This window comes from Centropristis striata, chromosome 24 (assembly GCF_030273125.1).
Source record: "Centropristis striata isolate RG_2023a ecotype Rhode Island chromosome 24, C.striata_1.0, whole genome shotgun sequence".
Classification (NCBI taxonomy): Eukaryota; Metazoa; Chordata; class Actinopteri; order Perciformes; family Serranidae; genus Centropristis; species Centropristis striata.
The window spans coordinates 8654189-8669092 of record NC_081540.1 but is presented as its reverse complement, the minus strand read 5'-3'; the positions used below and the strand labels follow the sequence as shown (position 1 = coordinate 8669092).

The window sequence follows — 14904 nt, the reverse complement described above, 5'->3', positions numbered from 1 at the left end:
ATTTTATTGATTTGAGTGTTTATTGATTCCCTTGGTTTATATTTATTGCTGCATTTGTACAGCACTTTGATCAACCAAGGCTGTATTAAATGGGCTATAGAAATAAACTTTGACTTAACATCAGAAAGGAGTGGCATAACACACACACACACACACACATTTACTTTTCCAAACTTACATTTATTGCCTGGATACTCTAAGCACTACTTGCTGTTTTGTCGCTGCTTTTGCCAAGCAGTCCCCAGTCAACCATTAGTCTGAAATGTGTCCCTGAAGGCAACACACACCTCCACAAAGACACCCACACACACTCACGAACGCACACTCACACTTCCATTTGAAACAAAGCTACAGTCACCAGCTTGTGTCTCAATTAAATGTTGATCCAACAACAGGGAAAAGGTGCAGCTGATACGCACTGAAGGAGGGTCAGGATTGGCCAGGCTGTCTGGTGATGCTGACCTCGTCATGCTGCTAAGGTGAGAGCTGATTCCTCCCTTTCCTCCATCCTTTCTTCTTTTTCCTTCCATATCAATCTCCTTTCCATGTCTTGTTGTACAAGTTGTGTGTGACATTTGTCCTTATCTTTCTACTCTGCAGTTTGTTTGAAGATGAAGTAATGTCCTACGTGCCTCCTCATGCCTTACTTCACCCCAGCTACTGCCAGTCACCCCGGGGATCCCCTGTTTCCTCCCCACAGAATTCTCCTGGTAAGAGACAAGTGACACACACACATAACATTTTATTGACATTAAGGCCAATGTCTTTGATTTCATAAATATCCCAACATTTCCTATCAATAATTTGATCAGAAAAGATTCATCATCTCGAAATTGGAAAACAAAAATCAACAAAATATGCAAAATGTGGTTGTTTGTTTAATATAGATTGTTATTTTCAAATTAAGCTTCATATAAGCATAAGTAAGTAAGTATTTTGGAACTTATAAATAATATTACTATATTACTTATAAATTAAATGTGATTATTCACATTATCATATTCATATTTAAAAATAATTGAAGGAATTTGGAGTTCTTTTCATAGAAGAGGTTGGCATCTCACTCATACATGTACAACATTAAAAGGAGAGCATGTGTTCGAAAAAAGGTACTTATTCTAAAAAAAAAAAAGTAAAGCACAAAACTATGCAGATCACTGAGATATGCCAGGACATGAAAGGTGTAAAAGTTCCCTCTTCCTTTGTGCCTGTAGGTACTCAGAGAGCTAATGCCAGAGCCCCAGCACCCTACAAGAGAGACTTTGAAGCCAAACTGCGCAACTTCTATAGGAAACTGGAAACTAAAGGCTACGGACAAGGACCAGGGAAGCTAAAGTGGGTGGAAAGAGACCTTTCTTCTTTGTTTCATTGTGCTTACACACATGTATGTGTCTGTCTGTTCAGTCACGTTATTGTGTTTGTGTCTCAGGTTGATCATCCGTCGTGATCATCTGCTGGAAGATGCCTTCAACCAGATCATGTGCTATTCTCGCAAAGACCTGCAGCGCAGCAAGCTCTATGTCAGCTTTGTCGGAGAGGAGGGGTGAGTACCCACTTAATGAAGAAATTAACAGAATTTTATCCCCTGTCCCATGTACCACATATTGCAACGATGCACCATATTTTGAAAGTTTTTTACTTTACTTTACCACCTGTGCAGCACTCCCAAACTTACATGTCAGCAGGCTGTGGTAGTGAGATAGGACCAGACATTTTTAACCATGGATGACTAAACAGCCATGTGGTTGAACAAAAGCAGGGTAGAGTATAATAATCTTTATTGTTATTGCAAAAGACAACAAAATTTTGTTGGAGCAGTCCTCCAGCTGCACTTGAATATATAGAATAAGTTTAAAAAGAACAGTCGAAACCGGTCGAAACATATATTCATACATATGATACAATAAAATACTCCAAGTAGAGTTAGATATACATTGTACTAACATTTGTAGACTACCTCTCAGCATTGGTAACAGGTCAGAAGCATTCTCTTTGTCCCAGATTTGGTTTGTTGGGATCTGGATTTGCAATATAACCCATTTCCTTCTTATTCAGTTCAGTTCAGTTCAATTTTATGTATGTAACCCAATATCACAAATTTTCTTCAGAGGACTTTACAGTTTGTACAGCATACCACACCCTCAGGACAAATCCTGATCAAAGATAACTCTGAGGTACATGAACTGAACTGTTATGACCAACTCATCAAATCAAGCAGTCAATGATTAGAACTCTGAGTACGGCTATGGAAGGGCATTTCCCTACTTCTTCAAAAATCCTTTTAGAATTGTGTTCTTTGTATGCTAATTGCTAAAACACATTAACATTAACCATCATTACTTATGTTGTAGGTTGGACTACAGCGGGCCTTCCAGAGAGTTCTTCTTTTTGGTTTCTAGAGAGCTCTTCAACCCTTATTACGGTCTGTTTGAGTACTCTGCTAATGACACCTACACTGTCCAGATCAGCCCCATGTCTGCCTTCGTAGACAATCACCATGAATGGTAAAAATTTACTGTACACACACACACAAAGACATTCAGACATTTAAGTTCAGATATTATGATCTTTAGTTTCCTGATTACTCTTATTTGTAATAATGTGCGTCTGTCCAGGTTCCGGTTCAGTGGTCGTATTCTGGGTTTGGCTCTAATCCATCAGTACCTGCTGGATGCCTTCTTCACTAGACCCTTCTACAAAGGCCTACTGCGCATGTATGTACAGTCAATGTAAACAACACATGCATGCATTGACCAATGCACAAACAGAGAATTCTTTCAACTAATTTTATTTGATCTGTTTACTGTAAAAAAGTTGGATATTTGTGGATTCCTGCACACCTTTGCTTCTCTTTCATAGCCAGTGTATGTTTTTTATGACCTGGAAGGCTACTAGTCACACACGCACACACACAAAGATGAAAACACACAAAAACACACATACTCACCCCATTACCCACCATGTAGTCCCTGTGACCTGAGTGACTTTTAATTTAGTTCAATCAATTTTTTTCAAAAAGTTGTCTCAGGGAAAGGTGGTTAAATCTGTTACTGGGGAAAAGGAAAAAAAAACACATAGATAAAATAAATAGATATAATAAAGCCCACAACTTACAGGGTAATTATCTGACCTTACCTACCTACACTGTAAGAATTCTTGTGCGTACTGGATACCTATAGGGTATTTTAAAACTTAGAAGTATTTTGGAACTTATAAATTATATTACTGTATTACTATTACTAATAGTTGAAGGAATTTGGAGTTCTTTTCATAGAAGAGGTTACTCACTCCATTTTCCCACCATGTAGTCCCTGTGATCTGAGTGACCTTGAGTACCTAGACGAGGAGTTTCACCAGTCTCTTCAGTGGATGAAGGACAATGACATAGAAGACATGCTGGACCTCACCTTTACCGTCAATGAAGAAGTCTTCGGACAGGTAAGTCTCTGAGTCTGTATGTGTATTCCCTCTACTCCATGGTTTTCTTGATCATAACCAAAATCATTATCAAGAAAAACATGAAAAATGTCTAGATATCAGCTCTTAAATTAAACTCTTATGAGCTATTTTTGTTGTTGTCATTATATTTGTCCAAACAAATGTACCTTTAGTCGTACCAAGCATTATTATGAACAAGAAATTGAAGAAAACAAAGGCGGACTCATCATTTTTTCCATGACTTTATATACACACATATATATTGATGGTCTAAGATGATAAAAAGGTCATACTTTTGGCTTTGTGTTGAAGAAAAAAAAAATTTTTTTGCATGTGTGTGTCTCATAGATAACAGAAAGGGAGCTGAAGCCCGGTGGTGCAAACATCCCTGTCTCAGAGAAGAACAAAAAGGAATACATTGAGCGGATGGTGAAGTGGAGGATAGAAAGAGGAGTGGTACAGCAGACTGACAGCCTAGTTAGAGGATTCTATGAGGTATGGCTTAATATTGTCACATCCTTATAGTTTTTACATACTACTGTATTCCTCTATCAAAATGAACTGTAGAAAATGTGACACTCAGTGGCAGTGTTGGTATATGTGTGTTTTTCAGGTGGTGGATGCCAGGCTTGTATCTGTGTTTGATGCAAGGGAGCTTGAGCTGGTGATTGCAGGAACAGCTGAGATCGACTTATCAGACTGGAGAAACAACACAGAATACAGAGGAGGTATGGAAGAAAATCTGGATGAATGGGCTGCTCATCGGACTACATTTATTTAAAACCTTTGAATTCTTTCTGTGGTCAGGAGGAAGAAGAGAAAACCTTCGCTTGAGCAAACACTCCACCCTTTTTGTTTTTTTATTCTTTATTCCATTATTCTAAATTTACATGTATCCATAACCTGGCCCTTGTTTCACCCCGAGTGATGCAACTGGGTAATGCAACTTTCTCAGCAATTCACTTACAAGAGATATGACTTTTGAATATTTATATTTATTAAATTGTCTAGGGTAGAGGGGGTGAAAGGACGAGGGTGGTGTAAATGAAATGAGTGTTGAGGGGATAGGAGGTACGACATGATAAGGGGACAAAAGAGGGGGAGGATTGTCAGACAGGCTGGGGTCCTCTGAAGGTTGGACAAGGGAGGGAACCTAGGGAGTCCAGACTGAGTGCCCCCATGATTCCTGTATTCCATGTATTAGTGCATGTGTAGTTGTTATGATAATATAACATTAGCAACTTATGATCAATAACTAGTCAACAACAGGGCTAACAGCGCCAGTGTTGTAGTGATCTCAAGGTCTTATGGTGCCATCTTCTTAGGCTTCAGTCATTATAATGTATTTATTACATACTTACATTGACATGATGTGTTCCGTTTAGGTTACCATGACAACCATATTGTGATCCGATGGTTCTGGGCAGCAGTGGAGAGGTTCAACAATGAACAGAGACTAAGGCTCCTGCAGGTATACGTGTGTGTGTGTGTGTGTGTGTGTGTGTGTGTGTATGTGTGTGTCTGTACATGTGTGTATGTGTCTGTTTGTGTGTGTGTGTGTGTGTGTGTGTGTGTGTCTTTATGTGTGTGTGTGTGTGTGTGTGTGTGTGTCTGTATGTGTATGTGTGTGTCTGTACATGTGTGTATGTGTCTGTTTGTGTGTGTGTGTGTGTGTGTGTGTGTGTATATGCATTTTGGAGGTTTCTGTAAACTGCATGGGATTAGCATTGCACCCCTACATTTTTTCTAACACCTTAACATCCAGCCAGATGGATGATCCAAAAACCATGTAGTTTTTCTCATGCAGTTAAATGTGTTATGATGATGATGTTAGTGTACATAGTAGCCATTTTATTGCAGTAATAGCATTGGGTTTTTTTAGGTATTTTGACCATTCTTATCAATAAATTTCAATTGTTGACTGAAAGCAGTTTAGCTGTGTGTGTGTGTGTGTGTGTGTGTGTGTGTGTTCTTGTACTTCCTACATAGTGAGGACCGGAACGCGTTTTTAACCAACAGAGTGAGGACCTTTTTGAGAAGTGAGGACATTTCAGCCGGTCCTCACTTCTTTAAAGGCTTGAGAGTTCAGACTTTGTTTTAGCGTCAAGGTTACAATTAGGTTTATGTTATGTTTATGATGAGGGTGAAGGTTAGGTTAAGAATTAGGGTAAGAGGCTAGGACATTCACTATTCCAATGAGGGCCCTCACAAAGATAGAAGTACAAGGGTGTGTGTGTGTGTGTGTGTGTGTGCGTGAGGCCTTTGAACTGGCTTGATTGGTGATCAGGGGCAGCTGAGTGCACAGTTGAGTGTGTGTGTGTGTGTGAGAGAGTCATATTTGCCACCTCAATCTTATTATCTTTTTCCTTCTCCGCCCCTCTCTTCGTCTGGCCTTTCTCCCTCCACTCTGCCTCTTCAGTTTGTAACCGGGACATCCAGTATTCCTTACGAGGGCTTTGCTTCTCTGAGAGGCAGCAACGGACCCCGCAGGTTTTGTGTGGAGAAGTGGGGGAAGGTCACTGCACTGCCCAGGTAAATGCATTAAGAACAGACAAAACATTTGCTCTCACTTTGCGCTAAAAAAATATCGGGATATATATCGTATATCGATATTCAGCCTTAATATATCGGGATATGATTTTTGGTCTATATCGCCCAGCCCTATGCTGAATCAGCACTACAGTGCCAAGTGAAAAAAGTAACCCTTGTCTAATTTCATGCCGTTTGGTCTCTCTCCAGAGCTCATACCTGTTTCAACCGGCTGGACCTGCCACCTTACCCATCCTTCTCAATGCTATATGAGAAGATGCTGACAGCAGTGGAGGAAACCAGCACCTTTGGACTGGAATGATCCCTGTCTGTCCACCGACCCAAAGCTCAGCGAATCTCAGTCTAACCCTCAAGGACTGCTGTTGACAGTGAAGTGAGGTAGCCATAATGGACAAAGGTTAAAAAGCTGGATTTAAAGTCCAATTTATTGTTTTATATAATGGGCTATATTTTATAACAAAGGCTTACCAGACCTTTGGACCATTAAGCTGCACTCTGACCTTTTGAAATGTCTCATAAACACTTATTTTTGTTGCACCTGCACATATTTTGCACCTACTTAGTAACACAAGCTTTTACCTGTGTGATGTGACAAATGACCCACACTGCCTTTGGGACTAGAATCAACTGCCGGGACTTGACCAATTGATGATCAGGATTTTTTTTCTTCACAATCTCTTTGATACCAGGAGGTTAAAAATCAAGACAAAAAGAAGAAGCAATCACTGCCTTCACTGCAAAAGCTGAATGGATTAAGTCTCTTTTATTCTAGTGTGGATGGACCTCTCCTCTTGGGCCTGTGCAGAACTGTGAATTCAGTGATGCCCTTACTGTAGTACAGCATCTCCTCGTGGCCTGTTGTAGTAACTGAACTCATGCATTTATTTCTGAAAGGAAAGCATGATGTAACTTTTGAAGTAAAGTTTGTGGATTTTTTCAATCAACTTCTACAGCTAATGTTGGAGTCCAGACAGACACTTTGGTATTGTTACAGTATTTACATCTGCAAGAAAAAGGGATTTTCTTACGATGACAGTGACACGTTGTGATTTGAATGTAACTAACTTCATGTCGATTGTGTGGGAAGATCAATTGGGAAGAAAAATTTTTGGCCACCACTTACTTGAGTTGATAATGTGATGATGGTAAGTAAGTTACATACAGTATTTAACCATATCCGTTTTATTTGCTTGTATTTGATTTGCTTTGTTGAAGGTTGTCTATACTCTAGAGGTATAGATTGAAGGAAAAGTTATATATCCAAATAGACAAAGTTAATTTAATGTCCACCCAGCTTTGACTGAAATAAAAAACTTGGGCTGCAAAGGGGTGGCAAGCTGTTCAGTGAGGTGGTGGCAGTGGCAGACTCAGGCTGTCTGTCTGGGAGTGAGAAAATAAAAAGGTCACCAGATGTCTGTAGTGGGGCACCAGCACGTTGAAAGTTTTCTAGCATGTAAACCAGCCTATATGGCATTGCATCAAGCTTTCCTGATTTTAAGGCCACTCTAGACAGCATTTCATTGCATTTTGTTCAAAAATATCAGAGCAAAATAACAGCAGTTTATTTAAATGTTTTCCACTGTAGATAAAACATAAGAGTAGTGTGTAGAGACAGAGGTTCCAAAAAAGCTTAAGACCAAGGATAAGGCTGTTTTTCAAAGTAAAGGCCCAACAAAGTGACTATATCTTTATATGAAGTTAAGGATATAGCTGGAATGTAAAACTAATGTACACCATCAAAAGTTCTGCTGCAATGTTCTGATGATACGACAAACACAGAGATGGGTTGGCGATCTAGTCAGCCAAGGATTCTGTCTCAAACTGCCTGTTTTCAAAAACTTTAACTCAAATTGACAAAATAGTCGTATCATCAGAATATTGCAGCAGAACTTTTGATGGTGTACATGAGTTTTACATTACAGCTATATCCTTAACCTCCTATAAAGATATAGTCACTTTGTTGGGCTTTTACTTTGAAAAAAAGCCTTATCCTGGGCCTACCTCTCAGGCTTTTATTCTACTAAACTCTTTGCTTCACTCTACTTGCTCGTTACTTCAATACTTTGGCAAAATGTGTGGTATAAAACACCTGCACACAGAATCGAAGAAAAAAAGCTACCCTAGACAGCATTTCATTGTATTTTATTCACTGGAACGGCACCTTAAAGGGCCTTGCATCATTTTTTTCTCCATTTCAGCCTCCTTCTCCAGGTCACGCTGCGTAACAGCACCCTTGAAGGTGCATCACAATGTTTTGTCTATAATAGGGGCATTCAACAGGGCACTTAAACTGTGCTTCTTCTTTTTTTAACATGGGGGAACCAAGGAGATGGCGGTTTTATAATCTATCTGAGTGGAACCACTTTCACAAGTTGCATGTTGAAGCCCAAGCTCAGTCAACCGTGACAAAAGTCATTTATTAGTCAGATATCTGGGGTAATGGAATTATTAGCATTATTCTAAGAATCTCTTAATCATTTGCAAACACTACATTAATGTAAGGAAAATAAATCTTACAACTTTTACTTAATAAATTAAAAAATAATTATTAGTAATTTATAATTCATTAATTTATAATTCATTATATTTAATTAATTCAGTTTTATACCCCATCAGAGATATCCTTTGATTGTGATTAATACATTAAGGTACTATGCACTCATCCATTGCATAAAAAAGTTTTCACAAGTCAGTTTTCACAATCTTACACCATATATACAGGTGCATTTTAATGAATTCAAATATCTTAGAAAAGTTTATGTCAGTAATTCAATTAAAAAACCTAAAATGCAGTGCCTCAAAAAAATTTTAATATTACAAAAGACAATTTAAAAAAAGTATGTTTAAAATGGAAATGTTGGCCTCTGAAAAGTTTGTCCATCTATATGACTCAATACTTGGTTGGGGCTGTTTGACTTGAATGACTGGAAATGGACTTTTCCATCATATTCTAATGTATTGAGATGCACCTGTATGGTTTAGTTCACCCAGAGAATAAGGACAAATCATGTCCTACCACAGAGACTTATAATTATTACTTGTCAACACACGAATTTCACTTTTAAGGGCGGGATTTATTTTTAAAGTATAACAAAAATTGCTTTTATTTTTGTTAACTTTTAAACCTGTGTCACAAAAAACACCCAGAAAAGAATTCAAAACTTCGAATAATAAAAAAAGAATGTGTTAACAGTTTTAGAAATCTAAAACTGACAATTCCTACCAATAGCATAGGTGTTAAAAAAAAATCTATTATGTCGTGGGTTTTTTTGCTTTATATTGTGATACTTTTATGGAAATGTGGACCCATTAAAAAGTCAAAAGCATGTCAACTCCGTCAGTTCCGTTTCTCCCCTTACGTATTTATAAATGTTAAGAAAATTAGTTTGTTAATGCCATGTTTCTATGGTTTACCAAACGTGTCTTATTTGTGTTATAATTGATAATATATGTTTATCACAAAAATTATTTATATTATGAACAGAAATTTAACGTGGGCAGCATTATAATCACATTCATTTCTTGAATAAAAAGATATTCAGCTTACTAAATAATATTGTATTTCATAAAACAAAAATCAACATTTCCTTATTTTTTATTTTATTATTTTTTTTTACATTTTCTGTACCTGACGGAGTTGACAAATCAAAATTCCTAGCTGCAAAAAGTGCTGTTTAATTCAATTTTCTGCAACGAACATCCGGGTAGTTAAGGCAGAGCAATCGAGCGCAGAAAACGGATGTGCTGATTGGCCGAAGAGGCGCTCTGTGTATCTGCGCTCAATTGCTCTGCCTCAACTACCCGGATGTTTGTCGCAGAAAATTTGAATTTTGCGAACTGGATGTTCAGTTCAAAACTAATAAATTCAATTTCAAATTTCAAATCAGATTCAGTTTTTCAATGCAATGATTCAAATTGAACAATACAAATTCAAATTATGTGATTGAAATTCAGTTTTTAATGCAGTTATTCATGTTAAGCAATTCAAATTCAAATATAAATAATTCAAATTCAGTTTCTGATGGCACATATTTCAGCCCGTAGAATGCATTCAACTGCTGGAAGTGATGTAATTATGTAGCTGATGCAAGAAACAGAACTCATTGTAATTCAAATTACATTGGGCCTCATGCATGCACGTTTTCTTCTTTTTCTCTTCTTTATGTGCTTACACAAAGCAGTAAAAGGATAATAATTCATGGAACATGCACAACACACAAGTCTGTTCTTACCCACAAGAGAATGTGATGATGCATTTGATCTTAAATAGGTTGTGCATGCCAAGCAATGTTTACTTAGCATGAGGAAATGCCCAATAAACACATATAAGGTAAGCAATGCTGCATGCAAACCACAAATCAACAATCCACTAACATTTGACAGGTAACCTTGAACAAAGACAAAAAAAGAAAAGACTTAAGGAAAGTAAATGCCACCCCACAGCAGGAAAAACAAACAAACAAACAAACAAATCAAACAGGTATTAGAGACTCGTAAGCATACCATGCACTTTTTCATAAATTAAATATGAACCTTTTTAAAATTTTGCCTTGGGAGTAGGCTCGGGTCATTTCACATTGTGACAGTAGTGATCTTCTTATTTGTTAAAGTGAAATGAATCACTCTTGGGTTTTATAATTTGCACATTTTTTTGATGGTGTATTCTGCCCTACAAAGCCTAACTGCAGTAACTACATTTTTGGCCAAAATTGAGTTATAACTAAAAAATGAACTCCTTAATGTCTGCTTTATCTTGTGACAAAGTTTTAGATTTCAATTTTACTTTATTTCAGACATATAATTATATAAAAACCACAAAATACAATTCAAAATCAAGCAGTAATTACATTATATCTGCTTTGGATTTATATACTAATTTATACATAAAAATAATAGAAATGATAAGCTTATTTGAGAGGGAAATTATTATCTAGATAGCGATGAAGTAAAAAAGTTAGATAACATTATATTTAGACTAAAATATAACATTACTTTATAATATTAAATCTTAAATACACAAATCTTTGAATAAAGCTGTTAAACACTTTTAAAATACACTTCTAACAAAATCAATTTGAAAATGTTTATTCACTGAAAAATAAATATAAAAGCTGAAAAAACGACAACATTGTTGTTACTGCACTCTGTTTTTGCACTATTAGAACCTTTTACGGTAACTACGTTTTTGGGGTCAAAGGTCAAATAAATCATCATGACTTTTGAGCATTATAATTACATCATCAATGCATGTAGAAATAATTGTCATATCACTTACCTACCTATAACCCATTTTGCTGGCCAGCTAAAAATGTTAAAAAAAACTTTAAAGTAGTTTTTCCTCAGTTTTACCCTTTACGTAGTTACTGCAGTTAGACTTTGTAGTAGTGGATTACCCAATTGCCTGCTTTAAAAGTTAGATATACATTTACATGTAGGCTAAAAATTTGGACTAATATTGGTCTTATTTTGTTGTCTTCGGCTAGATCTAACCATCTTTAATGGTGTAAAAAAAATGAACTGTTAAATTAATAGGCTTGAATGAATGAATAGGTTCATGGATTGTTTATTTTTGGTTTCACACAGGATGCAAACACCACTCCTCTAACCCCAAACCAAGTTTATAGTAGTTTTGGATTTTTCTTTAGTTTTAGTTTTAATTTCGTTTTGATTTTTTGTTTTCAAATTCAGTTAGTTTTAATTCATATTTAGAGTGAGTTTGCTAGTTTTGATTGTTTTTTTGTTTTGTTTTTTGGAAAATGCGTAGTTTTTATTAGTTTTAGTGTTTTAGTTTTTTTGTAATGGGGAATTTGTTGGGTGCGAGATTCAAAAAAGTCACAATTAATGTTTCGTTTCATTTCCTTTGTCTGATCCATCTCAGTTTATTAAGTCATAAAAGCAGATAGATGAAATAGATTTCATATCAACCAAAAAGGTTTATGTATGAAAAAAGTTAACAAAGACGAAAACGAAGGACATTTTCACTTTAATTTTAGTTCGTTTTTTTTTTTCTTTTAAACTCTTGTTTTTATTTTTATTTCAGTTAACAAAAATGTTTTTTCAATTCCAGTTTTCATTATTTTGTTAGTTTTCGTTAACTATAATAACCTTGTCCCAAATCCTAAATTGATCTATCATTCTTTGTACTCCGTATCTCCGTTTACGTCCTCATTTGCTTTTACACTCATCAATGTCACTTGTGCCTATGGTGTGCATAAGTACCTACGTCACTTGAGGGCACTGCTTACTACAAACATAAATGCCATTAAAAGATATTTCAGATTTGACCAAAGTGGTTAACCAACAAACAAACCTCTCTAGTGTAAAATCCTGAATATATAGGCTCCTTTGCAGCAAGTATTGTAACTTTTTGAGCTAAAATTACAGTGATGGACATGTTAGGAATAGTTAGGAATTATCAGTTTTGGGTATTTTCTGTATTTTTTTATCTTGTTGAGTTTGGACCATTCAAGGGTGACTAAAAATTATATAAATTTATAATAATTGAAAAGCTGCTCCTCTCTTGTCCCACTCTAGATCTGCCCCTGCCAAACACACCCAGAATAGAACTGAACATTTTCCCCTAAGCATCATTTTAAATATCTGAATTGAATAATTGCATTAAAAAAAACTGAATTTGAATAACATTATTTGAATTTTATTGTTCAGTTTGAATCATTGCATTGAAAAACTGAATCTGAATTGTAATTTTGACATTGAATTTATTAGTTTTGAACTAAACATTTAGTTCTCACAATTCAGTTTCAATTTTCTGCGACGAACGTCTGGGTAGTTGAGGCAGAGCAATCGAGCGCAGAAAACAGATGTGCTGATTGGCCGAAGAGGCGCTCTGTGTATCTGCGCTCGATTGCTCTGCCTCAACTACCCGGATGTTCGTCGCAGAAAATTGAAGTTGAATTTTGCAAACTGAATTGTGTGAACTGAATGTTCAGTTCCAAACTAATAACTTCAATTTCAAATTACAATTCAGATTCAGTTTTTTAATGCAATGATTCAAATTGAACAATACAATTTGAAATGATGTGATTCAAGTTAAATTTTTAATGCAATTATTCAAGTTAAGCAATTCAAATTCAGCTGCTGGTGTCAAAAACACAATTTTTAGATGTAATTTTAAGTCAGATTTATTATGTACTCATAGAAAACTATCATTATAAGACATTTCAAAAATCGATTTTAATTTAGAACTTAACCAACTATTTTCCTTGGTTACACAAACTATTTCTTTACGAAGCTGACACTTGTGAAGACCTTAAATAAACAGCATATGGGAATTCAGTTTAATAAAAATGGGTTTCATATAATTCTCTTATAGCAAAAAACATTTATATTATTTCTCCACTGAATGCACTGCCCCTGTCCGTCTCACCAGAATGTACCAAAGTTTTGAGCCTTAACTGCCTAACCCACATCTAACACTAATCCAAACAACACTCTTTCTGTACAGTCCACCTTTTTTTTATATATGAATGTTTGTCAGCACTCCTCTCCCTAAATAAAATGTCATCAACCAATGTAAGGTTTTTTTTTTTCTTCTTTCAATTTCACTTTGATGTTAATTGAACAGAGCAGGATCAAATGGACATTTGGGGTGTCAATTTACATTTTGATTTAAAAATATATTTTTCTCATCATTCATGGTTTTGCCATGGGACTGTTTTGGAATGTTTCTTGTTCCTTGTTTTTCCCATGCAAATTATTTAGCCTAACTTTGGAGTGTTATTTTTGGTTTCAATTCCCTTACAGGTGCATCTCGATAAATTAGAATATCATAGAAAATATCAATTCAGAGAGTGGAAATAACACATTATATAGATCCATTACACACACAATGACATATTTTATCTCTTAATTTATTTAATTTCTTCTAATTATAATGATTATGGCTTACATTTAATGAAGACCTAAAATTCAGTGTCTCAAAAAAATGTGAATATTACAAAAGACCAATTTTAAAAAAGTATGTTTAATATGGAAATGTTGGCCATTTTATCATATCTATATCTATATCTATATCTATATCTATATCTATATATATCTATAATCTACTATAACTATATGGTACAATATATCATATCTTTCATAGATGTGTATATATATATATATATATATATATATATATATATATATATATATATATATATATATATATATATATATATATATATATATATAAATACTTGGCTACACAAGATATACATACTATAGACAATATACTAAGAGTATAAGAATATGTAAATAAGTAGAATGTTAAAAACGACAAGAATAGTGTATAAATATGTTATATGTTATATAACATCAATATGATTAATATTATCACACATTAACACATATCACATATGATGTGAAGTATATGTGCCAGTATTTGGAGTGGAGTGTTGTACAGGTGCACAGTGCGGTCAGTGCCGGTAGATTTAGTGCTTTGTATCAGGTTGACTGGCTTGTGTCAATAGCTGCACCGCCCACCTGGACTGCCCGGGGTTGTATAAGGAGCGCACCTAAGAGAGACGGACTCGTCGCCTAGAAACCACTTTAACTTTTAAACAACGCTACAACAACGTTAAAGTAAGTACGCTGCGGTGTTTTAAACCGTCTAACATCTTAAACAAAGTAACAAAAACGACTTAATCTGATCAAGAATTTGGCTTAAGGTAAACTTAACAAATGTTTTAAGATTTTAACTCTTTATATGCTCCTGTAGGCTTCCCATGGCTTGTTATTGGAAAAGGGCCTTGCTATATAACACTGAATCCCACACATTTGGATAGCTTTCTATCAACATTTCACTTTAACTACTAAGGGATTGGACACAACATTTTCCACACATTACATTTTTTTTCGTATGAAAGTGTGCTTCTGGGTAGCTCAGCAGTGTTAATGAGCAACACCTGTGTACTT

The 14904-nt window shown here is 35.5% G+C and overlaps 1 protein-coding gene across 1 annotated transcript in view; it reads left to right on the top strand.

Annotated features, from left to right (window-relative positions):
• hecw2b (HECT, C2 and WW domain containing E3 ubiquitin protein ligase 2b) overlaps positions 1 to 6945 on the top strand; it is a 35498-nt gene extending 28553 nt beyond the window's left edge. Inside the window, exons 20-31 of the mRNA XM_059328009.1 lie at positions 396 to 479; positions 601 to 710; positions 1215 to 1335; positions 1430 to 1543; positions 2352 to 2504; positions 2616 to 2714; positions 3309 to 3438; positions 3787 to 3933; positions 4052 to 4166; positions 4824 to 4909; positions 5858 to 5970; positions 6178 to 6945. Of these exons, the coding sequence (XP_059183992.1) occupies positions 396 to 479; positions 601 to 710; positions 1215 to 1335; positions 1430 to 1543; positions 2352 to 2504; positions 2616 to 2714; positions 3309 to 3438; positions 3787 to 3933; positions 4052 to 4166; positions 4824 to 4909; positions 5858 to 5970; positions 6178 to 6289 (1384 nt within the window). The 3' untranslated portion in view covers positions 6290 to 6945. The remainder of the gene's footprint in view (positions 1 to 395; positions 480 to 600; positions 711 to 1214; positions 1336 to 1429; positions 1544 to 2351; positions 2505 to 2615; positions 2715 to 3308; positions 3439 to 3786; positions 3934 to 4051; positions 4167 to 4823; positions 4910 to 5857; positions 5971 to 6177) is intronic.
• Positions 6946 to 14904: the final 7959 nt, after the last annotated feature.